The sequence below is a fragment of the Macaca mulatta genome, chromosome 10 (genome assembly GCF_049350105.2).
Source record: "Macaca mulatta isolate MMU2019108-1 chromosome 10, T2T-MMU8v2.0, whole genome shotgun sequence".
NCBI lineage: Eukaryota > Metazoa > Chordata > Mammalia > Primates > Cercopithecidae > Macaca > Macaca mulatta.
Window position 1 is genome coordinate 6,736,443 of NC_133415.1, and position 26,316 is coordinate 6,762,758.

At 57.2% G+C, this 26,316-nt stretch overlaps 1 protein-coding gene across 8 annotated transcripts in view; it reads right to left on the reverse strand.

Moving 5' to 3' along the window:
• Positions 1-629: 629 nt before the first annotated feature.
• PRR5 (proline rich 5) overlaps positions 630-26,316 on the reverse strand; it is a 69,903-nt gene continuing 44,216 nt past the window's right edge. For 5 of the 8 annotated variants that reach the window (XM_077949365.1, XM_077949362.1, XM_015150548.3 and 2 more), the window contains 7 exons: positions 25,242-25,322; positions 14,274-14,322; positions 11,270-11,327; positions 6,300-6,391; positions 5,722-5,862; positions 3,476-3,611; positions 630-1,548 (listed from right to left, as the gene is read on the reverse strand). In XM_077949365.1, the coding sequence (XP_077805491.1) occupies positions 1,073-1,548; positions 3,476-3,611; positions 5,722-5,862; positions 6,300-6,391; positions 11,270-11,306 (882 nt within the window). In that variant the 5' untranslated portion in view covers positions 11,307-11,327; positions 14,274-14,322; positions 25,242-25,322 and the 3' untranslated portion in view covers positions 630-1,072. Of the gene's footprint in view, positions 1,549-3,475; positions 3,612-5,721; positions 5,863-6,299; positions 6,392-11,269; positions 11,328-14,273; positions 14,323-25,241; positions 25,323-25,453; positions 25,476-26,316 lie in introns of those variants that run through there. The other 3 variants (XM_077949364.1, XM_077949363.1, XM_077949366.1) reach the window with 2 other exon arrangements.

The following is a 26,316-nucleotide window of genomic DNA, read 5'->3' on the forward strand; positions in this document are numbered from 1 at the left end:
CCCATGGAGGCCACGCTGACCCGATGCTTAAAAAGGGCGGGGTTGGCCAGGGAAGCCTACCCCAGGCTCAGCTCCTGCCCTGAAAGTCAGAGTGCCCGTGGTGCTGGGCTGGCCTCTGGCTCTCAGTAACATTTGGGCCTCACTGAGGGGCGTACAGGGAGCAGACCCTGTTTGCTGTGGCTGAGGGGGGAATCCTGACCACCTGGGGACTCGGGAAAACCTGTCTGAGGCTGCAGGGGAGGTGAGAGCAGGTGCTAGCTTGTCCTTCCCAGGCCAGGTGGCCTTCAGCAGGTCACCACCACCCCCCAGGCCCCCTGGGCGCTTCTGTAGCACGGGAGGAGCTGGCAGATCCCACCCCCACCCCTCCTTCCCTCCCTCCAAGGCTTCCTGCTAAGGCCGGGGCAGTCAGGGCCAGTCCCACTCCCCAGCATCCCAGCCCTTCCGTCCACAATCTCCCGATCCTGCCATCAGTGACAGGGATGGTGGAGCAGTAGGGAGGCCTGGACAACAGGCACAGGTCGGCCCCCACCATGCAGACCCTGGGAACCTGTGCTCCCTAGAAAGTAGCAAAGGCCTGAGGGTGAGCACCCTGAAGGGGCGTCCCCAGGGCAGGCACCGCAGACATGAGCTGGGTCGACAGGTTTTATTCCACCCCTTTCCATCCCCATGGCCACCCCAGGCAGGAAGAGACAGGTGTGCTGGAGTCTGGTCACTCTGGGGCCCGGCGTGGGCAGACCCCACCAGATTCACATTCTCTGCGGGCAGGTGTGGACGCCAGAGGACTGGGGCAGGAGGAGCGTGGGAGCGAGCGACCGACCCCTGTCCCTGACCCAGGCCCCCAGGTAACGCTGACTCATCCGCCTGACACAGACCTGGGCCGGGCCTAGGAGGCTGATGGTATTTCCAACCAAGACAGAAACACAAAGCGACTGAGGCCAGTGAGGAGGTCACCAGGGCTGGCGGGACGGCACAGAGTAAAAAAGTCACACACACACACACGCACACACACGCCACATGGACACCTCCGCACATGGGGACGTGTCAGTAAAAACTCAAGGCCAGCTGTGAGGCCTCACACGACACTCTGCCGGCCACCAGAGCCCTCCAAGTTGGACATGCCAGAGCCCCGGCCCCGGCCAAAGTCAATGAAAATCCCTTCAGAATCTGAGTCCACGGACTCCAGGATCTGGTCCACCAGGTTCTCCGGGCTGGCGTGGGGCAGGGAGCTGCGGGTGGGATCCAAGCCCTGCTCAGGGGGCTGGGTCGTGGGGTAGAGTCTGCTGGGGCAGGGCCCTGAGTGGGGTGCTGGGGAGGACCTGAAGGCCCCGGCAGAGCCCTGGCCGGGCGGGTCGGAGAAGCCCTGGGGCTCGGGGCAGGACGTCATCTCCGATACGGAGTGCCTGCGGATGCTGGGGCCGCCGGCCGCTGCGCCCTCCGCCTCGTGCTCCTGCACGGGGTTCAGCAGCGGCGTGTTGTAGCTCTTGGAGCGCACCACCGGGTTCTTGGCCAGCACGTCCCCCGAGCGGGAGCGGCGGAGGAGGCGCTTCTCTGGGGAGAGACATGGGCACTGTCACACCAGAGGCTACCTGTGTCCCCGCCTACCTCGGCACCTGCTGCTCGCTGCACACTGGGTCCTCGTGCAGGGGCAGCTGCGGGGAAGGCCCAGCCCACGCTGATCCCAGGCCCGGCCCAGCAGATCCTGCCACCACAAGCTCTGACACTAGCTCAGGTTCTGGTCTCTCTTCTCCAGCCTAGGCCCAGCCTGGACACACAGGACCTCAAGTCAAATGCCTGGGTTTGAACCTGCACCCTGCCAGCAACCTGTGTTTGACCCTAGGTAAGTTACCTAACCCCTGTGCCTCAGTTTCTCCACTTGTGGAAGCGTATGGACTTTGGCACCTGCTGGACGTCTACACTTTCCTAGGCAGGTACAGCCCCTGCCCCACTGGAGCTGATGTCCAAGGGGATGAAGCGGGGGGCAGCAAGAAGTCCACGCAGGCAAGCCATGGGGTCAGGTTGTGGGGCTATGATGGGGGCAGATGGGGGCAGATGGGGACAGGCCCTCCATGTAAGGTCAAGGCGGGGATTCCATCCTGTGGATGCAGGGAGCCTGTGGTCAGGCAGTTGTAAGTGGGCCTCACTGGCCGCAGCATGGAGAATAATAGACTGTGGGGGCCGAGGGCAGACATGGGGACTCGGGGAGGAGGCCCCTTGGGTCATCTGGGCAGGAGGCAGTGGCACTGGTGGCTGAGGCTGGTGACGGGGCAGGGTTCGGGCTCTCATTTGGGACCCTGCAGTCCAAAGAGTGGCCACCAGGTGGCAGGCGACACACATGAGCGGCTCAGGAGCCTTTCCCGGACCAGGGGAAGAAGGTCCCATCAGGCACGGGCTGAGGTCCTGCCACCCAGGGCTACACCGAGCCTGAGTGGCTCAAAGTTCTCCAGCGGCCAGGGCACCACCTGAGCTTAGACACACCGGTAGGCAGGTTTTACACCAGCAGGTGGGGATGGGGAGCCCCTCTGGATGAGGAGGGCGTAGTCCCAAGTGGGCCTTGCCCCAGCTCTGTTCCCTCTGCCTGGGATGCTCCCAGCCTCCAGCTAATGGTGGGACACGGAGGGGACTCACTGGTCGGCCTCCCCCGCTGGAGGGGAGGGGCGTGGCCTCGGGCTGGTGCACAGCAGGTACTCAGAGGACACTGCTGCAGGATCGCAGAGGCTCTCCGTCAAGGGAGCAACGTGGCCAGCTGTGCTGGACGCACCAGGTAGCCCCGGGACGCCGCCCACCCCCAGACCTCGTCCCTCCCAGCCTCAGTTCCCTAACTGAGCCAGGAGTCCTCAGGCTTCAGCATGTGCATGTTCTGAGCACTCCGCCTGACCCATTTCTGACTTTCTTTTTTTTTTTTTGAGACGAAGTCTCGCTGTGTCGCCCAGGCTGGAGTGCAGTGGCCAGATCTCAGCTCACTGCAAGCTCTGCCTCCCGGGTTTTTACGCCATTCTCCTGCCTCAGCCTCCCGAGTAGCCGGGACTACAGGCGCCCGCCACCTCGCCCGGCTAGTTTTTTGTATTTTTTAGTAGAGACGGGGTTTCACCGTGTTAGCCAGGATGGTCTCGAACTCCTGACCTCGTGATCCGCCCGTCTCGGCCTCCCAAAGTGCTGGGATTACAGGCTTGAGCCACCGCGCCCGGCCTCCATTTCTGACTTTCAAGACTGTCCATGAATGTGGCCTCCTGGGGAACGCAGAGCCCTAGTGGGACTCTCCAAGGTGTGGCCACATTACTGCTCACGGTGTTAGTCCACTGTCACAGATCCCCAGGTCCAGGCCGGCACATGGCAGGCTGGGGGCTGCTGCCCGGCTGAGAACCAGTCTGGAGTCAGATCCTGGTTCCGTCATGGGGCCTCGGCTTGCCCATCTGTTCACAATGGACAGGGCCCATGGTCACCCCTAACCCAGCCCAAGGCCCAGGCAGACCCCTACCCAGGATGCAGGAATGGGTGAAGGGCCCCTCGCTGGAGTGGAGGCCGTAGGTGCCCAGGTATGGCGACACCACCTTCTGAACCAGCATCTCCAGGCGCAGGTAGTCCTCGGTCACGCCCCTGGACTCATGTACCCCCTGCAGGAGAGTGGGGTGGGGGGTAGGGGGGGGTCATGCACCTGAGCTTGGTGGCCCCAGGCTCTCAACCGTATGTCCCACCCACCAGAGAGCCTGTCCTCTGCCTCCCACCTCCCATTCCCATGGGCTCTCTGTCCCCATGGCAGGGCCCACAGTGGTCTCCCAGCCCCTCTCAGAGCACGTGGCCTGAGTCACTCTGCTGCTCACAGCAGCATCATGACCTGGGAGACCACGGTGTGCCCTGGAAAAAGGCTGTAGCCAGATGAGATGGGCGTTCTGCACCTTCCACCCCTCGGAGGGGCCCCGTACTCAAGAGTCCTAGAGGCTTTGGACAGTCTCTCCAGAGACACTGGCTGACCCCACCCAGGGAGGGCCAAGATGCTCACCTGGGGCTCCCTGCCCCACGGGGCCAGGTGCAGGCCCCATCCATCAGACACCTCCTCACAAGCCCCTCTCTTCTTCCCATCCCTGGCTCAGGCCACCTCCCCTCATCTGGAGCTCTGAAGAGCTCACCGCTACCTCCAGGCGTATTCGAGCCACAACCTGGGAGATGAGGCTGCTCACCCAGCTGTGTGCTGAGCGGGGACAAAAGCTCTGTGACCCCAGCACCCCACACAGAGGGCTGGGAGAAAGCTGACATATAACGAGTGCTTGCCCTCATTAAATGAGTGAATGAATGAATGAGTGAATCCATGAATAATGGAAGACAGCAGGCCTCAAGGGGCTGTCAGGTGGTTCAGGCACAAGATACACGGGGGTAGAATTATTTTTTTCTTGAGACAGAGTCTCACTGTGTTGCCAAGTTGGACTGCAGTGGTGTGATCTCACCTCACTACAACCTCTGCCTCCCAGGTTCAAGCAATTCTCCTGCCTCAGCCTCCCGAGTAGCCGGAATTACAGGCATGCGCCACCACGCCCAGCTAATTTTTTTCTTTTTTTTTTTTCTTTTTTTTGAGACAGAGTCTCGCTGTGTCGCCCAGGCTGGGGTGCAGTGGCGCGATCTCGGCTCACTGCAAGCTCCGCCTCCTGGGTTCACGCCATTCTCCTGCCTCAGCCTCCCGAGTAGCTGGGACTACAGGCGCCCGCCACCACGCCCGGCTAGTTTTTTTGTATTTTTAGTAGAGACGGGGTTTCACCATGTTAGCCAGGGATGGTCTCGATCTCCTGACCTCGTGATCCACCCGCCTCGGCCTCCCAAAGTGCTGGGATTACAGGCTTGAGCCACCGCGCCTGGCCAATTTTTGTATTTTTAGTAGAGACAGGGTTTCGCCATGTTGGCCAGGACGGTCTTGATCTCCCGACCTTGTGATCTGCCCTCCTTGGCCTGCCAAAGTGCTGGGAGTGTCCCCACAGACCCTAATTTTAAAAGATCTTCACGGGAATTCAGAACGATAAAGAGGGCTTTGCACCTGCGAGACCTGGGGTGTGGCTGGGCTCCTGCCCTTGTTAGCTCCCAGCAAGCAGGACTTGAGTCTCCTACCTGTAAAATGGGGTGGCCGGCAGTGCCTGTGCGGTCCTGCAACAGCGCTATGAGCTGGCCAATCGCGAAGTGTGGTGCCTGGGAAGGGCAGTGTGTGGAAACCCCCGGCTTGCGGTGGATGCCACTGGGGGCCCCACTCCTTTCTGGGGCAGGTACCCTCTCCCCACCTGCTGTGAGGGGGGCTAACAGCTCTCAGAATGTCTTCCCCAGAGCTGACCCACTGACGAAAGACCTCTGGACAGAAATGACTGGGTCACTGTGCGTGCATGTGTATCCGCGCATGTGTGTAGTAAGTGCACATGCACGTGTAGTGTGTGCAAGCATGCATGTGTATAGTATGTGCGTGTGCATGTGTGTGTTGGAGGTGGCTACAACCCCAGGCTGGCCGACGCAGGGTGTAAAGGCCCAGCCTTGTGCCTAGGAGGAACAGGTCTGCGGCTTGAGCTCTCCTGAACCCATAGCTCCAACTGGCTGCTCCCTGGTCCCAGGTCCTGACAGGCTTTTCCTCTGATCGGGCCCTTCCTTAAATCTCGTGCCCCTCAATCCTCGTCTCATGCTCTGCCTGTGGGCATCTGAGCCCAATTACTGCCCTATGGTCCCCATGCCCGACGCTGTGCCCACTGCACCCACCTGCAGCACCAGCAGCATCTGCACGATGGCAGGGGGCACGCGGGCATGGGCCCGGGCCAGCGCATCCTCTAGCTTCACACTGAGGGTGATGGCGTTCCGGAAGTGCAGCAGGGCCAGCTGGCGCACCGACGGCTCCTTGCCCTGTGGAGGGAAGGCATCCCACCCCACCAGCTGCGGTCACAGGCGTCCTCATCTCCCCTCTCCCGGCCCTGGGACCCCAAAGGGGGAAAAGACCTGCTGACCCTCAGGCCCCTCCACCCGTTCTCCTCAGATGACCCTGTCCCAAAGATAGAGTGTCCCTTCAGTTTCCTCTGGCAGTGAAAGGGTTACTGTCACAGAGCCCCCTACTCTGTGCCTCGCTGCTGCTGCTGGGGGACTCACGGGGAGGGAGGCGTCCATATCTGCAGCTTGAGCAGGTGGAAACAGGCTCCAAGCAACTCAGAAAGCCCAAGGAGAGCAGCACAGAGCAGAGCAGGTGTGTGCGCCCCCCAGCCCGGCAGCCCCCCCCTCTGTAGAGTGAGGCCAGGGTGGGCACGGCAGGGGCACTGGGCTTCCCTCCCCAGGGCTGGGCCGCCCACCTGCACCGGGTAGAAGATGGCCTGCAGCATGGGTAGCACGTCACTGAAGAAGAAGTCCCAGGTCTCTGCCAGCGAGTCCAGCAGCTTCTGTCCTGTGGGCAGGGGGGCCGTCACCACTGGGCCTGGCTGGCTCTGGCAGATGCCTCCACTCACCCAGGATGGGTTGTCGGAGGATGCGGGAGTGGAGGGCCTGGGCTCAGGCCCCTGGAGGCACCTGCCCAAGGTCGACGTCCAGCTCCACAGCTCAGCTGTTCTGTGGCCCTGGGCCCACTGCTTAACCTCTGTCTTCCATTTATAAAATGGGGCTAAGGGATCAGCCTCCCAGAGCTGAGGGCATGAAATGAGAACAGGGAACTTGGCTCAGGGTCTGCTCCTGGCAGATGACAGCTACCAATTCCCAGGCCTTTGTCACATACCAGACCCACACAAGTGAGAGCCACAGAGGTATACATCTGGCACAGGTGAGACCCACACAGGTACACCCGGCACAGGTGAGACCCGCATAGGGGAGACCTGCACAGGCAAGACCCACACAGGTACACCCAGCACAGGTGAGACCCACACAGGTGTGATTGCCACAGCAGTTTCAGCTCACATCCTAGTCTCATCAGATCCTCCTAATAACCCAGTTAAGCAGTTGATCTCACCTACCCACCGACCTCCTCCCTCCTCCCCCCCAACTGCCTGCCCCTCCAGCAAACATTTACAGAACACCTACTCTGTGTTAGCCCTGATACTGGGCACTGGGGACCCAGCTGAGCCCCAAACAGCCACTGATCCATCACATGGCAGGGAAGTGGGACACTGAGCAGGATCATAAGGGCAGTGGCTAGCAGTGACTGACCCCCACCAAGCAGACAGAGGCTGAGCCTCCGCCCGGAGGACCCAGGGCCAGGCCAGCTCAGGCTGCCTGTGGTCAGGTCTGGGGAGCCACGGAGACCACTTCCAATAGCAGCACCAAGTCCAAGGGAGGAGAGGGTGCAGAGGGTCAGGCAGGGAGGGCTTCCTGGAGGAGGGGCGATCCAAGCTGGGCTTGCCAGACTTAGTGGTATGGTGACACATCTTGACAGGTGAGCCTCTGAAGCAGATACATAGGTAGCAGACATCGGGACCAGCTCTGCAGGATTTCTGCTGGCCCTGGGAGGAACGGTGCCATTCACTGGGTGAGTGACCCTTGTGGGATGGGGACAGCCACCCAAGCTGGCTCTGGCTCTTGGCCTTTCTGCCTGGACTGAGCGGCGCTAGGATGAGGGCTGCTGGGTCCAGGGATGCACAGTCCAAGGGCGTGTCCCCAAGGCCTCTGCTGTCCACCGGAAGCCAGACGAGCAACTGGCGAGAGAGATCTTGGTGTGGCCGCCTCTGAGTGAAGAGAAAAGCGTCGCCGGCTGTCTCTCAGGCTGCAGCCCCGGCCAGCACTGCTTTGAAGTTTCCATGGGAATGTGGAGGCTGAACAGGGACCTTTGCCTCTTTTCCGCACTCTCTGGGCCCTGCCCCTACTCCTGGAAGCCCCCAGGTTCATGTAGGTTCGAGGGCACTAGGAGTGGGATCCAGCCAGGAGCAGCCCCGGGGGCTGGGGGCGAGCTGTACTGGTCCCCATCTTCGGCTCCCGGCCTGGTGGCCAGCCCTCTGCCCTCCCGGGTAGCCCACGCCTGGCTCCGAGGGCGACGGGGGCCAGCAGGAATGCCCCGGACGGGCGGATGCTCACCGCCCCGCCAAACCGTGCCCGCACACAAAGTCCCTTCAGTTCCCCTCTGCCGCGGCAGGAAGAAAGGCAGCTCAGTTCCCAGGCCAGCCGGGGGGTGGCTCTGGGCACCGGCCAGGCCCGCGTTCTGCTGAGCGCAGGCTGTTCTCCAGCCCACGGGGCGGAAATACTGCGGAAAGCAGATGTTGTAAAACAGAATCCAGGCCCCAGCTGGAGCCACACGGTGACAAGAGGCCAGGAAAGGCAGCCTCGTGGCTGGTGGGGCTCCTCTGTGGGGCAGTAGGGTTAGTCAGAGGCAGGCACGGGGCGACCCCAGGAAGTTCCTCCAGGCGGACTCAGTGGCATCCTCTATGAAAGGGGTGTGATACACGTCCCCACGTGGGCAGGTGGAAAGTGGAGATTAAACAGCACTGGGCATTTGCTGCCGGCAGGACGGGGCCGGGGTGCGCGCGCCGTGCCTTGACTCCAGCCCAACAGTAGCAGGGGCTGATGCAGGCGAGCGGCCCCGCAGTAGCTGCACGCTGGCTCCCACCCTGCGGTTCTCACTGTGGGCGCAGGCCGGGGTCTTTCCTTTGTCTGAGTGCTGAGGGCCCTGTGCAGGCCCTGGAAATGAACAACCCTGTCTCAGTCCCTGTCGGGAGACCCAGGAACAGGAAGGAGCACAGGGCAGTGTGAAAAACTATGCGCTGGGTGGACCAGGTCAAGGGCGTCTGGCGTGGGGACGGCCAAGGCACAGGCATGGAGGCAAGTGTGTAAAGCAGCACAGATGGATAACGTGACCCACACTGGGTTTGGATTCCCTGGTGGATGAGTGACGGCAGATCCCAGGGCCCGGCAGAGGACCAGGAGCTCCTGCCCAGAGGTCCCAAGTTTCAGGTTGCCAAGGAGTTGCCCGGCTGCAGCTGGAGCCGATTCCCTTAAGCCACACAGAGGCCATCGAACAACCACCCCGGCCGCGGTCCAGCCTTCCTCCCCTTCCTAGGGAGGGAGCCCTCCACCTCAAGGCCGCTCCTCCAGGCTCTCTGCTTCCAGGACCCGCTCTGCCCAGGGGCTGAAGTCCAAGGCCTCCCTGGAGGCACAGAAGGGGCAGGGGGCAAGGTCCTGGGTCTGCCCCACAGGAGGCCATCACCACCCTCCGGCAGAGTTGCAGGCTCTGTAGGGACAGCTCCCACTGGAACTCAAGCAGGGGTTGGGGGCAGGAAGGGGGATGCCCCTGAGGCCACCCATCAGGGTGTGGACTTGGCTATGTCCCCATTGCATGGGGCCGAAAGGGACCAGACATTCCCCTGAACAGACCACACTTTGAGGCCCTACTCAAGGGCCACTGCCTCCATGCAGCCCTCTGACTGTCAAGGTAGAATGAACCCTTTCTTCTCCAGGACACTCCTTCACATTGACATTCATCACACTGGACCGTCACCCTCTGGTCCGTGTCTGTGTCCCCAATTGGGCTGTGAGTCCCTGCAGGGCAGGGCCAGGGTCTCCTCCATCTCTGGGGCCCCAGAGGTCACCTGGGCCTGACATGGAGAGAACACTCAAGTGGAGAGAGACTGTTCAAACCCACATTGCTAAGACAGGGGTGCTGAGGCCGGAGAGGAAACCCTGTGTCTGCAATTTCGTGGGAACTGCAGGCCAGGGCCTTGGACTCCCAGCTTAGAGCCCAGTGCCTGTCCCTGAGGCCTGGGGAGACCAGGCAGGGTTGGCGAGGTGGAAGAGGATGCTGGGCCCCTAGGTGGGGCCTCTCAGGGCTGCCCTCTGCCCCTTCTGCTGGGCAGGCACCACTGCTGGAAGGCTGCTCCGGACAAAGCTCCACTCAAGCCACACAAAACTCCCTTCTCCGAGAGCCCCAGCTCCCCTGGGCCAGACCTGGTGGGAGGCACAGGCACTACTGGAATGTGCCACATCAGGCAAGTGGCGTGGGCGGGCATCTTCCTCAGGTGCCAAATGCTCACAGCTCTGTCCTGCCAGCCTAGATGCTGCCTCCTCCAGGAAGCCTTCCCAGAACCCCCGTGTCTCCCCCATGGTCTGATGGTTCTCATAGCCTCTCTTCGTGTTCCTGTCTTGGCTGGACCCACCCAACATGTGCATTGGAGGTGAGGAAGGACCATGACATGCAGCTCCAAGGTCCCCTGAACATGCCAGGCCTCTGGGCCTGTGTCCTCCTCTGTGGAGCGGGCTAATAACTCTTTTTCCCAGGGTCAGAGGGAGGCCTGGAGGAGGAGCCTGGGGCAGTAGAGTGAAGAGTATGGGTTTGGGAGCCGGTGGCCTGCTTGGCACCCTGGCTTTGCCACGGAGCAGCTGTGTAGCCTGGGAGGGACACCGTGCCTCACTTTCCCCATGTTCAGTGCTAACAATGGTGGCTTCTTCACAGGGTTGTGGAAATCAAATGAGTTAGTAGATGTGAAACACTCGGGACAGTCTAGCAGGGAGGGACGCAGACGCCCGGTGCCCGGTGCACAGGTGCTCAACACACAGGTACAGCGCAGGCCCGATCCCAGCACAGGGCCGGGTGCTCAGCACGGCCTGAGCAAAGCAGCATCCGTGGGAACTCAGTGGCCCCCGTCAGCTGACCCCGCTCCCAGGGCAGCTTGCTCCTGCAAGGTTGCACACGCTTCTGCTGCTGCCCGAGGCTCTCGGCCACAGGGAGCCCATCCTGCACAGTGAAACCAGCGGGGACCTCGCCCTCTGCCATGAGAAGGGTAAAGGGTGTGTGCCCTAAAGTCAGGCAGACCTGGGTTCGAGTCCCGCCTCTGCCCCGATGTGCACGGTAGCTGTAGGCAAATCACCTCTCATCACTGTGCTCTCCCACTCAGGAACAAGAACCTGAAGGTCCCCGTGGGTGGCTGGGAGCCTCGACAGAGAAAACTCAGCTGAGCCCTGGACCCTGTCCCCTCCTCTGTGAGTATCGGCGATCTCAGCCCTAACCCACTTCTCCTCTGACTGCAAAGACCGGGACAGGGGTTCTTCCAGGCTGCGGGAACAGAACTCACTAGGCCCGGAAAGCCCCGTGGGCAGGGAGGGGAAGCAGGGCCTTTCCCCGACGTCTCGTAGCCCTCCTCCGCTCCAGCAAGTTCGGAGGGGCAGAGCCCCTCCCAGGGTCCCCTCTGGGTAGGGATCTCGGCCCTGCTGCCCCAAGGCTGTATGTGGTCCTTCACAAGTCCTCCGGACCAGAGAGCCACACCTCGCACCGAGAGGCCCCAGCGTGAGGCCCCGCAGCCAGCCAGCACCCAGCACGGTCCAGAGTGGCCGCCATGGGGCCCACACTCACCCTCGTAGAAGCGGATCTTGTCCCGAAGGATCACCATGCCTTTTGTCAGCAGCTGATTCTGAAGGTAAACACAGAGGGGGTGTCACCGCCCTTGTGGATGCCTTGGGGTGTCCTGGCCAGCAGGGCCCCCGAGAGTCCATCCACCAGGGAGCAGCTGAGGCTTAAAGGGGGAGGAGACTCACCGAGGCCCCACAGTCCACCTGCTGCAGGGCCTGAGCATCGGTTCTCTCAGGGGGCAACTGACCCAACCCTGGGTTGTCACGAGACAGGGGGTGGTCACACGGACATCCCGAGAAATGGGCAGGGCCTACAGCCCCTTGCACTGGGCTCAGCTGGGCAGGCAGAAGCCTGGCATGTCCCACAGTGACGAAAGGACTTTGCAAGGACTTTGCAGCAAGAGGGGGCTCTCATTACCAAAGGCGGGGCCTGTCAGCTGCCACCCTACCTCAGGGACCCTGCACGAATTGCCTGAGGTCGCTTGGCTGAGAAGCATGCTGTGTGGTCTCAGCAATCCAAGTGTCTGCCAACGAAAGAATGGACCACAAAATGTGGCCCATCCACACAAAGAAATGAAGCACTGACTTGCGCTCCAATGAGAAAGAACCTGATGCTGACAGAGAGTCCAGACAAAAGACTCCACACGCTCGTGTGATGCCACTGATACGAAATGTACAGAATCGGCCGGGCGCGGTGGCTTACGCCTGTAATCCCAGCACTTTGGGAGGCTGAGGCGGGAAGGTCACCTGAGGTCGGGAGTTCGAGACCAGCCTGACCAACATGGAGAAACCCCATCCCTACTAAAAATACAAAATTAGCCAGGCGTGGTGGCGCATGCCTATAATCCCAGCTACTCAGGAGGCTGAGGCAGGAAAATCGCTTGAACCTGGGAGGCGGAGGTTGCGGTGAGCAGAGATCATACCACTACACTCCAGCCTGGGCAACAAGAGCAAAACTGTGTCTCAAAAACAAAAAAAAAAAAAAAGAAGAAGAAATGTACAGAATCGGCAAATCCAGAGACACATGGTTGCCTCATACTGGGGAGGGCTTGGCGGGGGGAGGGATTACCAATGGGTACAGGGTTTCTTTTTGGCGTGATGAAAAACTCCCAGAATTAGATGGGGTGAGGTTGTATACTTTTGTGAATATACTAAAAACTCACTGGGTGCAGTGGCTTACACCTGTAATCCCAGCACTTTGTGAGGCTAGGACAGGAGGATCGCTTGAGCCCAGGAGTTCAAGACCAGACTCTGGACAACAGAGCAAGACCCCATCTCTACAAAAAATTAAAAAATTAGCCAGGTGGCGTGTGCCTGTGGTCCCAGATACTCAGGAGGCTGAAATGGGAGGATCTCTTGAGCCTGGGAGGTTGAGGCTGCAGTGAGCCATCATCACACCACTGTACTGCAGCCTGTGCAACAGAGTGAGACCCTGTCTCAAAACACACACGTAAAAACCATTAAACTGTACACTTTAAAAGGGTGAATCGTATGGCATGTGAATTATACCTCAATAAAGCTGTTAAATAACAATTTTTTTTAAACCCCTAAAACAACATGATGCGAGGGACCACGGGTTCATCCTCAACTCTACTCACTTGGCAAGGTTGGTGCCTCGCTCCCAGCCTGCATGAGACGCCCCTGCGCTGAGCAGGGCCCTGGGCACTGCAGCAGCCCTGGAAGCTACAGGGGCACCAGGCCAGGCCTCGCTGGCTGCCCTCCCTCCCTGTGTGACCTCAGGCAGGTCGTTTCACCTCTCTAAGCGGCAAGTTCCACCATATCGCACACGTGTGCATCCTCGGTGCAGGCCTATTGGCCAGAGAAGGTGCAGCAAAGGTGAAATGCTGCAGTACCTGGGACAGACACTGGGTGATGCTGATGGCACAGCCACCATCGCCACTGTGCAGCTCAGTGGGGCCATGCACACCCCAAACCTCTGCGGACATCCCAGGAGTTTGAAGGGAGGGAGAAAATGACAACACTTGGAGTTGATCACGTGCCAGGCACAGCGCTAAGAATTCACCACGTCTTGGCCAGGTGCAATGGCTCTCCTGTAATCCCAGTACTTTGGGAGGCTAAGACGGGCAGATCACCTTGAGGTCAGGAGTTCGAGACCAGCCTAGCCAACATGGTGAAACCGTGTCTCTATAAAAATACAAAAATTAGCCGGGCATGATGGCAGGTAACTGTAATCCCAGCTCCCGGGGAGGCTGAGACAGGGGAATTGCTTGAACCCGGGAGGCAGAGGTTGCAGTGAGCTGAGATTGTGCCACTGCACTCTGGCCTGGACAACAGAGCAAGACTCTGTCTCAACAACAACCACCACCACCAAAAGACAAAAGAACAAAAATTAGCCAGGCGTGGTGGTGGGCGCCTGTAATCCCCAGCTACTCAGGAGACTAAGGTGTGAGAATCGCTTGAACCTGGAGGCAGAGGTTGCGGTGAGCTGAGGTCATGCCATTGCACTCCAGCCTGGGCGACGGAGGGACACTGTCTCAAAAAAGAATTAGCCTCCTTTTATCATTTAATCTCCACAACAGGCTGGGCACGGTGGCTCAAGCCTGTAATCCCAGCACTTTGGGAGGCCGAGACGGGCGAATCACGAGGTCAGGAGATCAAGACCATCCTGGCTAACATGGTGAAACCCGTCTCTACTAAAAAAATACAAAAAAAAACTAGCCGGGCGAGGTGGCGGGCACCTGTAGTCCCAGCTACTCGGGAGGCTGAGGCAGGAGAATGGCGTGAACCCGGGAGGCGGAGCTTGCAGTGAGCTGAGATCTGGCCACTGCACTCCGGCCTGGGCGACAGAGCGAGACTCCGTCTCAAAACAAAACAAAACAAACAAACAAAAAATCCCCACAACAATCCACGTGGCTAGATAAGGAAGGAGGCAGGTTCTTGGAACCTCAGGCAGACTGTGGAGGAGCAGGTGCCCCACACCCCCGGGGGCAGCTGAGCCCCTGTGCTTTCTCATGAGGCAGGCCCAGCCCGGCTGGAGCAAGACCCACCTGCAGGTACTCCGTGAAGAAGGACCCCAGCTCCGTCTTCAGCAGCTGCCTGTGGGTGGGAGGGGAGACAAGAGTGAGTCCCAGACCACACGGCACTGGCGTGGGGGACCCAGGGACGGGGGTGGGGCCTCCTGGGCAGCAGGAGACCAGCATGCTTAGCCCAAAAACATGGGGAGTGGACAAGTCCCACCCATCCAGACCGGCAGGGGCTGGGTCGGCCTCACGTCTGGGGCCTCCACGGTCCACGGTGGCGGCTCTTCAACTAGATCCCTGTGCTTATGTCACAGTAGAAGAGGCCAAGGGGTCCTCAGAGGGAAGACAGTGGCCTCTGCGTCTTACACCTTCTGGAGAGACACCCGGCAGGGCTGGGCCTGCACCGCTTGGTTTGCTCCTGCCTTCTACCTGCCCAAATCCCGGATGCCACGGGCTCCTCCTCTCTCCCCGTGCAGAGCTTCTTCCCAAGTGTTTCCTCTCTACTCCAGAGAAGCTCATTCAGTCTTCACCAACCCAGCTGCAGGCAGTCACCGGGGCTCCCCTTTTATTACAAGGGAGGCAAGAGAGGCTCGCAGAGGTCAAGACACCAGACCAGGGCCACGTGGGACACGCCAGAGCTGAGATCTGAACCTCGTCCTTGGCACTCAACGCTGACAATTCCTCCTTCCCTCCCTACACACCTCCAGGGCCTGAGAGAATAGGAACGTCACATTCCACACCAGCCAGGCTGAAAGCACATAGGCACTGTCAGCGCTGAGGCCCAAGATACGACCTGCCAACAGTCTTCTGAACCAAATACATCAGAAATCTTACTTTTTAGGTTGCTATTCCCATTAGGAAAACTTTTTTTTTTTTTGGAGACAGAGTCTCACTCTGTCCCCCAGGCTGGAGTGCAGTGGTGTGATCTTGACTCACTGCAACCTCCACCTCCCAGGTTCAAGCGATTCTCCCACCTCAGCCTCCCAAGTAGCTGGGACTACAGGCCTGTACCACCAACAGGGCCAGCTAATTTTTGTATTTTTAGTAGAGATGGGGTTTCATCATGTTGGCCAGGCTGGTCTCGAACTCCTGACCTCAAGGGATCCACCCGCCTTGGCCTCCCAAAGTGAAGGGATTACAGGTATGAGCCACCGCACCCGGCCTAGGAAACTTTCTAATCAGTCCTGAATTACAGGCAGTTCTCACTTTGCATGGTTCTGATACATACAAGTTTCAGTTATCCTGGTTAAGTAAAGTAACAGCAGTCACCCAACCACATGGTTCAAATTTCGGTTCTTGGCACATTAACTGAGTAACTGCATAAAGTACAAGCTCTGTGGCTGCTCTCCAGTCCACAAATCAAAATGTAGGTAACAGATGTGTACAACGATCACTGACCAATTGCAACACTTCTTTCAAAGTCAGTCTGTGATTGGTCCCTGAGTATCTGTCAGCAGTTCATGCACAGACAGCAAAGGTGTGACCTGTGCTGCCTCCTTGTCTCCCAGTGTGAAACCCATGTGGCGTTCTGTAAAAATGGATACAAGAAAGAGCAACTGGCCAACACAGATAAAAGTGCAGCAAATCAACGAAAACTGATCATGTTCTGAACAGGTAAACACTGCTCAAACTACTATGTTCCCACTATTTTTTATTTATTTTTATTTTTTACAGAGTTTTGCTCTTTTTGCCCAGGCTGGAGTGCAATGGTACGATCTCGGCTCACCACAACCTCTGCCTCCCAGGTTCAAGTGATTCTCCTGCCTCAACCTCCCAAGTAGCTGGGATTACAGGCATGCACCACCATGCATGGCTAATTTTGTATTTTTTAGTACAGACAGGGTTTCTCCATGTTGGCCAGGCTGGTCTCGAACTCCCGACCTCAGGTGATCTGCCTGCCTTGGCCTCCCAAAGTGCTGGGATGACAGGCGTGAGCCACCATGCCTGGCTTATTTTTTATTTATATTTTTGGAGATGGAGTCTCACACTGTCGCCCAGGCTGCAGTACAGTGGTGCAATCTCTGCTCACTGCAACCTCCACCTCCCAGGTTCAAGTGATTCTCCTGCCTCAGCCTCCCCAGTAGCTGCGATTACAGGCACATACCATCACGCCTGGCTAATTTTTGTATTTTTAGTAGAGAAGGGGTTTCACCATATTAGACAGGCTGGTCTTGAACTCCTGACCCGAGGTAATCCACCTGCCTTGGCCTCCCAAAGTGCTGGGATTACAGGCATGAGCCAATGCGCCTGGCCCCAATGTTTTAAATTATAGTGCACTAAATATTAATTTTACTGTACAATCTTTTTCATTTCTTTATATGGTTACAACCAAACATTAAAACATGTTGGTTACGTTTATAACCAATAGTAAAACAGCTTTCAACGTTCTGACAAGTTTCGGCCGGGTGTAGTAGCTCATGCCTGTAATCCCAGCACTTTGGGAGGCCGAGATGAGCAGACCACCTGAGGTCCAGAGTTCGAAACCAGCCTGACCAACATGGTGAAACCCCGCCTCTACTAAAAATGCAAAAATCAGCCGGGCATGGTGGTGTGCGCCTGTAATCCCAGCTACTCAGGAGTCTGAGACAGGAGAATCGCTTGAACTGGGCAGGCGGAGGTTGCAGTGAGCCAGGACCGCATCACTGCACTCCAACCTGGGTGACAGAGCGAGTCTCCGTCTCAAAAAAAAAAAAAAAGTTTGTAAAGATTATGGAACAATTGTCATTTTCCCCGTGGTTTATTAAGATCACACAGTTTCAACGTCTAGTCATTTTGGGAGCCCTGCACTGTGGTTCAAAGAGAGGACTGGCTGAAGTTTTCAAAAGCAACGTGCTGGGGAAAAAAGCCCAAATAAGGCTTGCTTCCTGCAAGCTGCCTACCCTTTTCACTGTGCCCCTGGCCACCAGGAGTCGGAGGGTGACAAAGTCTACTGTTCCTGCTCCGGTCAGCTCTCTTAACCCTGGATCTGTGGGGGCTACTGGAGGTACAATAACCATAGCTTCCCCCATACACAGTGAGTGCGTGCTCTAGTCCTCAGAGGCCCTTTTGGGGTGGTTGTACTTTATATTCCTGGAGACGCTGTAAGCTAGACCCCAGTTCAGGGCTGGCTTCCCCAACCATGCCATGGGGTCTGGGATCTGGGAGCTAAGGGAAGCCCAGAGAGGTGGCCTGGACTGAGGTAATCAGCACTCAGGTGCTGGAATGGAGGTGGCTCCTGCACCTGGTCATCACCAGAGCTCGGGGCTCGGCGCAGTACTGCAAGTGCATGGAAGCACAGGGCAAAATACTAATGCTCCTGCACAACTCCGTGGGCAGTGCTGAGGCGGGCCAGTCACAGGCCTCTGTTCACAGCCACCTGACAGGTGATGTTAGTGTCCCCATTTTATGGATGGGGAAGCTGAGGTTCAGGCTAACAGAGCAGCTGAGTGGTGCCAGCCCTGGAGTCTGGCCCTGTGCCTGCCAGCAGCTTCTCTTGGTAGCAGGACTGGCTTTGAGGCCCAACATCCTCCCTTGCACAACTGTGAAATCAGCGCAGTGGCCTTAACAAGGCCGAGGTTCACCCTGTGATCACAGACAGTGGTGCCCCGAGTGACCCTTGGCAGGCAGCCCCCACCCCAGCAGTCCCCTCAACCTTCTCCCACTGACCCCAGGACCTGTCCTCTGGTCCCCCAAGGACCAAGCTGTGACCTCAGCCTCACGGAGTGATCCCCATGTCCACGCAGCATCTGTCTCAGTTACCGCAGGCATTACTTGCAGGGCCACTTTGGGTGATGCCAGAGAGCAGGGCACCAGGTGAGAAGGGAGGGTCTTCACAGAAGGCACAAAGCTGAGCCCGAGGGTGTCTGCTCAGCAAGTCTGGGCTGGAGGGCAGGCCCCAGGGCTTGCTAGCACGCCATGTGACTCTGGAAGAGACCCTTCCCCTGTCTGGGCCTCTGCACCGTTGTCTGTGGCCTGAGATCCACGTGAACACAGAGCAGGAGGTGAGGCAGGAGAGTAGGGTCTGGAGGCAGGGAACCTAAGGCCAATTTACACTGACTTCCTAGAACTAAATCCAAAGGAACACCCCAGCATTCCATGCCCAAGTAACAAAAGGACCAGAGGCTACTTCCTTTGCAACCCCTCTCATTTCTGCACGGCAGATGAAAAACTGCAAGCACCCCTACCACAACTGGTTGGGCCAAGTCTTCAACTGCATAGGAGTGTAACTTTGTAACCTCAGCTTCTGACTGATCACTTTCCACAACCAATTGGACATTTGCATAGGGTGCTTCACTTCAGCTGCTAATTGGTCGCTTTCCACAACCAATCGGACTGACTGTGGGCCAGTACTTTATTTACATAGGGTGTACACCAAGTAACCAATGGGAAACCTCTAGAGGGTACTTAAACCCCAGAAAATTCTGTAACCAGGCGCTTGAGCTGCTTGCCTGCTTCCACCGTAGGGAGTGTGCTTTCATTTTCAATAAATCTCTGCTTTTGTTGCTTAATTCTTTCCTTGCTTTGTGTGTTTTGTCCAATTCTTTGTTCAAGGCGCCCAGAACCTGGACACCCTCCACCAGTAACAGAGGGTCCCGGGGGTCAACTGGGACCAGGAGCAGCTGGAGCCCAGAAAAGCCCTCCTGGTCCTCTCCCTGCCCGGGATGAGTACGGGCATGAATGCTGACGAAGGAACGAAGGAAGGAATGAATGTCTCCTTCAGGACCACATGGCCCCTCAGCTCAAATCCCAGAGCGGCTCTAACGAAGTCCTACCTGGGGTGGCTCCAACTCACTGGCCACCTCTCGGGCTCCCCTCGCCTCCTCCGACATTTCCTCTCACCCAGCAGCTCACACTGAATGAAGTGAATGAACTGTGTGCGCTCCTTTTCTGGGCAGGGGGGAGGGGCACCATGGCTGAGCATCCCCCCATTTGCACTGTGCCCACCAACTCTCCCAGACCCCAGTAAGAGCACAGACACGGCCTCAGATCTGAACTGACCACAGGCTGAGGATGAGTGGCCAGTTCGGGCCCCACTGCCTCTGGCCAGGAATGCTGCCAAAGGCCTCATCCACCTCTCAAGCCTGCAGGTAGTGGGTGCTCACAATGAATGCTAAATGGATGGGCGACTTCCACCTGGCAGCCGCCAGCACCTGGGATCCCCTCATTCCTGACCTGTGAGACCCCTTCCAGGCAGGGGAGAGTTCGTACACCAATTCCAACCATGCAAAAGCCCTATGAGATGGGAACCATGTTCATTACAGAGATGGGGAGACTGAGGCTCTGGGAAGGCACTGATGAAGTCAAAGGCTGGACCAGGGAACCCAAGGTTGGAGCCCTAGTCCTGCAGATGAAAAACAGGCATCCTTTCTACGGGACACCAGAAGAGAGCCTGCCCGGTCTGGGATTGTGGGAAACTTCAAAGTCAAGTAGCTTAAATCTAACCAGCACCTCTGGCCTGCACGTGAGACCTGCTGCTGACAGGCTGCGGGCATGGCCACCTGGCCTGAGCTGAGCTGAGCACGGGATCCCTGACAGTGGGAGGGCACCACACCCTGAGGGGAACCCCAAGCCAGCCCCATGCATGCTAGGAATAGAGGACACCATGCCAGGGAGGGAGAAGTGGGGGTGTGGGTGTCCTCGGATCACAGGAGGGGAGCCCAGGGGATAAAGCTGCAGTAAATCCCAGGACCTAGGGGCTAGCAGGCTACAGAGGGGACAGCCTGGGTGTACCTGGGATGTCAGCCTCAAGAGAGACGGCTGTGGGAAGGGTTTGCAGGGTCAGAAAGCAGAGGCTGGGACACCCCGTCCAGGGGGTTTGCTGCTTCCTGGGAGCAGCTAGGCCAGCAGGACCTGGTGCTGGAGCTGGGCAGGGACAGATCATCTGCGACTTGGCCAGGAGCCAGCAGGAGAGGCCCTGCAGGGAGCAGGTGGCCCGAGCTCCTGTGCTACCCGGAGGACTCAGTTGCACGCTTCTCTTGGTCAAAGGCAGACCCGTATGAGCCACATGGGATGCCGGAAGAGAGGCTGCCCCAGACAGACACCCTGGCTGCATTCTGCAGGGACAGCACAGGCAGCACATAGCAGCCCAGGCCACTAAGCACAGGGGAAATGGACTTCATGGCTGAGCACAACGAGGGCGCCCGGGGCCTCAGACTCTGTCTAAGAGGGTGGGTCAGGGATAATGTCATGCAAAGCCATCAAGATAAAAAGAGGTTTGGGTCCTTAAATCCACAGTCCTCTGGATGGAGAGTGACTTATTCGTTAAGATTTTTTTCTTGTTTTCTCAGCCAGGTGCAGTGGCTCCCGCCTATAATCCCAACACTGAGGCAGGAGGATCGCTTGAGCCCAGGAGTTTGAGACCAGCTTGGGCAACAGAGCAAGAGCTCATCTCTAGAAAAATAAAAAAAAATTAGCTGGGCTTGGTGCTGGACGCCTTTAGTCCCAGCTACTCAGGAGGCTGAGGTGGTAGGATCACTTGAGCCCATGAGTTGCAGGTGGCAGTGAGCTATGGAGCTATGTTCACGCCACTGCTCTTCGGCCTGGGCAACAGGTCGAGACCTAGTCTCTTAAAAAAAAAAAAGAAAAATCTTTTTCTTTACCTGTAAAAATGATTACGCAAAGTGTGTCCGTCTCTGTACCTCAGGAGGAAGAAAGGTGATCAAAGGAAGGGATCAAGAAAATAGCTAGACAACTGGACATTATACAAATTAAAACTTTTTGTGTTTCAAAGGACACAGAAAGGAAGTGAAATGACAGCTCACAGAATGGGAGGAAAGATTTGCAAACCAGTATCTAACCGAGTCTGGATCCACAATATATAAAGAACTCCCATAGCTCAATAAGACAAGGACAAATAACCCCACTGAAAAATGGGCAAGTGATGGGAACAGACAATTCTCCAAAGAAGAAACCTAAATGGCCAATAAACACCTGAAAAGGTGCTCAACATCATCAGTCATCAGGGAAATGCAAATCAAAACCACAAACAGACGCCACTTCTCGGAATGAAAGCCCTGGAAATTAATAAGTGTTGGTGAGGATGTGGACAAACTGAACTCTTCTGCCCTGCTTATACGCTGCTAAGTGGGACAGCGGAATGGTACAGCCACTGTGGGAAAGGCGAGAGTACCTCAAAAAGATAACCACAGAGTTATCAGGGGACCCAGAAATTCCACTGCTAGGTATACGAACCTAAGAGAAATGAGGCCAGGTGCGGCGGCTCAGGCCCGTAACCCCAGCACTTTGGGAGGCTGCGGCGGGCAGATCACTTCAGATCAGGAGTTCAAGGCTAGCCTGGCCAACTCGGTGAAACCCCGTCTCTACTAAAAATATAAAAATTAGCCAGGCATGGTCGTGCACGCCTGTAATCCCAGGTACTCAGGAGGCTGAGGCACAAGAATCGCTTGAACCCGGGAGGCAGAGGTTGCAGTGAGCCCAGATTGCCCCACTGAACTCCAGTCTGGGTGACCGATCAAGGCTCACTCTCAAAAAAAAAAAAAAAAAAAAAAAAAAAAAGATGAAAACATGCGTTCACACAAATTCTTGCACACAGATGTTCACAGCAGCGTTATTCATCACAGCCAAAAGGTAGAAAGAACCACGTCCATCAGCCGAGGACTGGGTGCGCATACAGCGTGCTTTCCATACACACAATGGAATATGACCTGGCACGAAAAGCAGCAAAGCAGGCAGGCTGGATGCAATGGCTCACGCCTGTAATCCCAGCACTTTGGGAGGCCGAGGCGGGTGGATTACCTGAGGTCGGGAGTTCAAGATCAGCCTGACCAACATGGTGAAACCCCGTCTCTACTAAAAATACAAAATTAGCCGGGCGTCGTGGCACATTCCTGTAATCCCAGCTACTCGGGAAGCCGAGGCAGGAGAATCCCTTGAACACGGGAGGCGGAGGTTGCAGTGAGCCGAGATCCAGTGAGCCATTGCACTCTAGCCTGGGTGACAAAAGTGAAACTCCATCTCAAAAAAAAAAAAATAAATAAATAAATAAATAAAATAGCGAAGCAGTGGTAAAAGCGAAGCAGGGGTACGTGCTCCTCCCTGAGTGGACCTCAAGAGCACTGCACTGAGGGAGAGAAGCCAGGCATGAAGGGCCACCCGCTGTACTTCCATTGATAACGGAATGTCCAGAATAGGCACATCCACAGACAGAAAGCTGTCTGTGGTCACTGCCAGGGTTGGGGAAAGGGTATGAGGAGGGGCTGCTAAAGCTTTCTGGCTGGGGTAATGAAAATCTCCTGGATACCGGGCATGGTGGCTCACACCTGGAATCCCAGCACTTTGGGAGGCCGAGGTGGGTGGACCACCTGAGGTCAGGAGTTCGAGACCAGCCTGGCCAACGTGGTGAAACCCCATCTCTACTAAAAATACAAGGATTGGACAGGCGTGGTGATGTGTGCCTGTAATCCCAGCTACTTGGAGGCTGAGGCAGGAGAATCACTTGAACCCGGGAGGCGGAGGCTGCAGTGAGATGAGGTCACACCACTGCACTCCAGCCTGGGAAACAAGAGTGAAACTACGTCTTAAAAAAAAAAAAAATCAAGGGGGACCATTTGGATGCTGGTGAAATCAATGTCTCTAGTAACAGACTCTCTCATGGGATCAAAGCTAGTGACCAATTATGGATTTAATGTATCATTAAAGTCATTTTTTTTTTTTTGAGACGGGGTCTTACTCTGTTACCCAGGCTGAAATGCAGTGACATAGTCTTGGCTCACCGCAACCTCCGCCTCCGGGCTCACACGATTCTCATGCCTCAATCTCCCAAGTAGCTGGTACTACAGGCACCCGCCACCACGCCCAGCTAATTTTTTGTATTTTTGGTAGAGACAGGGTTTCACCATGTTGCCCAGGTTGGTCTTGAACTCCGGAACACAAGCAATCCCCCTGCCTTGGCCTCCCAAAGTGCTGGGATTACAGGGTGAGCCACTGTGCCCAGGCTAGTGTCATTGAATTTAACGTGGCCACGCCGTCCAGAAGGGCCGGGGTAAGGCAGGGGGCTGAACAACCCAGTGACCCTGAAGGCAGGGGCTTGAGCTCCAGCTCTGTTCATTATTAGCCCTGTGACCTCAGCAACCTACGTCAACCGCTGTGCCTCAGTCTCCCTCGCCGGTAAAATGGAGATAACAAGGCATCCACTCCTCAGGGCTGCAGTGAAGAGTGGATGAGTGTTTTTTAAACTTACTTTTAAAAAACGTTAACACATATTAATAGAGAAGGGGTCTTGTCATGTTGGTCTCAAACTCCTGGCCTCTGGTGATTCCCCAACCTTGGCTTCCCAACGTGCTGAGATTACAGGCATGAGCCACTGCTCCAGGCCACGGACGGGTTTAGCGTGGAAAACTCCTGGTCTAAGGCCGGCACAGAGCAAGGCTTCAGTAAAGACTCTGCTCTTATTCCTTAAACCTTCCAGCACTTAATTCTCAACTGGCTAAAAAGAAGTTGCTCCAAATAACCTAACTGCCCAGGGGCTCAAAGTCTAACACAGCCCCTGATTTTTACCCATTTCTTGGGTAGAATCCTGGGGCTGGCGAGGGGAGCCCGGGGCCCAGGGAAGCTTCTCCGTGCACCCACCCCCAGCACACACTCCTGGGGAGGCCGTGTGCTCTGCATCAGCCCTGTGGAGAGGCAGCAGCAAGAATAGCCAATTACCAACGCTGTTCATGCCAAGGACGGGCAGGGGAGAGGGGTGCCCAAAGCCAGGGACTGTGCCTGCCGCTGGATTCGTGAATTTAAAAGTAACTCCTTTTGTTGTTGTTTAAATACCCCGCTGGCCGGGCATGGTGGCTCACATCTGTAATTCTAACACTTTGAGAGGCCGGAGGCGGGAGGATGGCTTGAGCCCAGGAGTTCGAGATCAGCCTGGGTAGTAAGACTCCCATCTCTGCAAAAAATAAAAAATCAGCCGGGTGTAGTGGTACACACCTGTGGTCTCAGCCACTCAGGACACTGAGGTGTGAGGGTTGCTTCTGCTCAGAAGGCAGAGGCTGCAGTGAGCTGAGATTGCACCAGCACACTCCAGCCTGGGCAAGAGCAGGACCCTGTCTCAAGAACCAAACCAAATCCCCCGGCAGATCCTTTGGGCTCCTGTTTCCTGAAGCAGAGGCTCATCGGGAAAATGAGCTCCTGGAGCCCCACCCAGGGCTGGGCCAGATGAGCCAGAGAAAAGCAGGACACTCAAACAAGTGGCATGTATTGGGCCTCAGTTTACCCACATGTCAGGGCCCCTTCAGTGTTGCCACACAGGGTGGAGGGGGGCGCCTGCGTATGAAAGTCTGGCCGGTCCACTGACTCTTCTCCTGAATAACAAGGGGAAGGATGACTGCCTCTTTTGCCAGTATTCTTTTGACACAGGGACAAGGTAACAGGGTCAGGGCCAAAGGAAACAGCACAGAGCTGGGAACCGCCTCCTTGGAGCAGCTGTGTGATCCGGGGCGAGTCTCTTGACCTCTCTGAGCTTTGGCCTCCTCCACTACAAATGGCAACCCTGGACTCCCTTGAAGCTCCTGCCACCTGGCTCGGGGCAGCAGCCCAGTGGGTGTGCGTCCAGCCTGCTGCTTCGCAATCCTCATTTCCCAGCTATTCACAGGAAACGAGGGGCGTCTGGCAGGGCTGGAATTGCTTTTCCGGGAATGACACTCCCATCATTAGGCAGGTGGGTCCTTCCTCTTTAACAGAATAAATATCCTTCGTGATGCTCAGCACCAGTGGGGACCGTCGGCGTCATCTCCAGCAGCCGTCCAAGTCCCACCCCGCTTCCCCTTGAAGACCTTTCTCTGTGGGGGGTGGGGGCGCAGGGCCACCAGGCCTGAAGTGGTTTGTGGAGGTCCTGGCCCCGTGGCCACTGCTAACTTGGACCTCACTCTCCTGTGGACAGATGGCCTCTGGGGGAGGAAGCCCAGGCGTGGCTGATGGGTCAGAGGCCTGGCTGGGGCCTCCGACTCTGGGCCTAGCCTTCCCTGCCACTCGAGGACCCTGGCCCAAGGTGGGACAGACACTCACCGGACACCCTCATTGAGGCTGAAGAGCTCCTGGTCGGGCAGCCCCTTGCGCTGGAAGACGGCAATCACCCCGTTGTGGATGCTGTGAGCAGAGGGAAAAGAACACTGCAGTCCCGAGGTCTGAGAGCCCCCTGGTTGCCCATCAGGCCCCCTTCCTCTTTCCCTCTCTCTTAGAAGGGCAGGATCGCCGTCCCTGCAGGACCCTGCTCATACCCACTTCAACTCCGAGGCCCTGCAACCCTGGCCCAGCCCTGCTGGAGCCCAGCCTGTATCACCAGGTGTCCTCTGGTCACCGCCCCAGGACCTTGCTCCCATGTCCTCTGCACACTATGTGGCCAAACCTCAGCCAGCTCTGCTTCCTTTCTGGGTTCTTAACCCCACCCTGCCCAGGCCAGAAACCAGGAAACCCCTGCGCCTCTCCCACCCCCAAAAACATCCAAGTCCTGTGGACTGTTGCCCCTTCTCTACCTCCACGGCCACCCCGAGTTCAGGAGCATCACTGCATCCCTAGCCAGCTGCGGGGCTCCCGACCCCCTCATGCTTCCTGCCCCTGTTTATAAAACTCTCTAAGGTTGCCGGGTGCAGTGGCTCAAGCCTGTAATCCCAGCACTTTGGGAGGCCGAGACGGGCGGATCACAAGGTCAGGAGATTGAGACCATCGTGACTAACATGGAGAAACCCCGTCTCTACTAAAAATACAAAAAATCAGCAGGGTGGGATGGCGAGTGTCTGTGGTCCCAGCTACTCAGGAGGCTGAGGCAGGAGAATGGTGGGAACCCGGGAGGCGGAGCTTGCAGTGAGCCGAGATAGCACCACTGCACTCCAGCCTGGGTGACAGAGCGAGACTCCGTCTCAAACAAAACAAAACAAAAGTCTCTAAGGCAGGCGCTGGCAAACATTTTCTGTGAAGGGATAGAAAGCAAATCTTTTAGGCTTCATGGGTCACCAGCCTCTGTTACAACTGCTCAACGCGACTGTTGTGATGTGAAGGTAGCTGTGGCAGCAGGGTGCAGTGGTTCACGCCTGTAATCCCAACACTCTGGGAGGCCAAGGCAGGAGGATTGCTTGAGGATGGG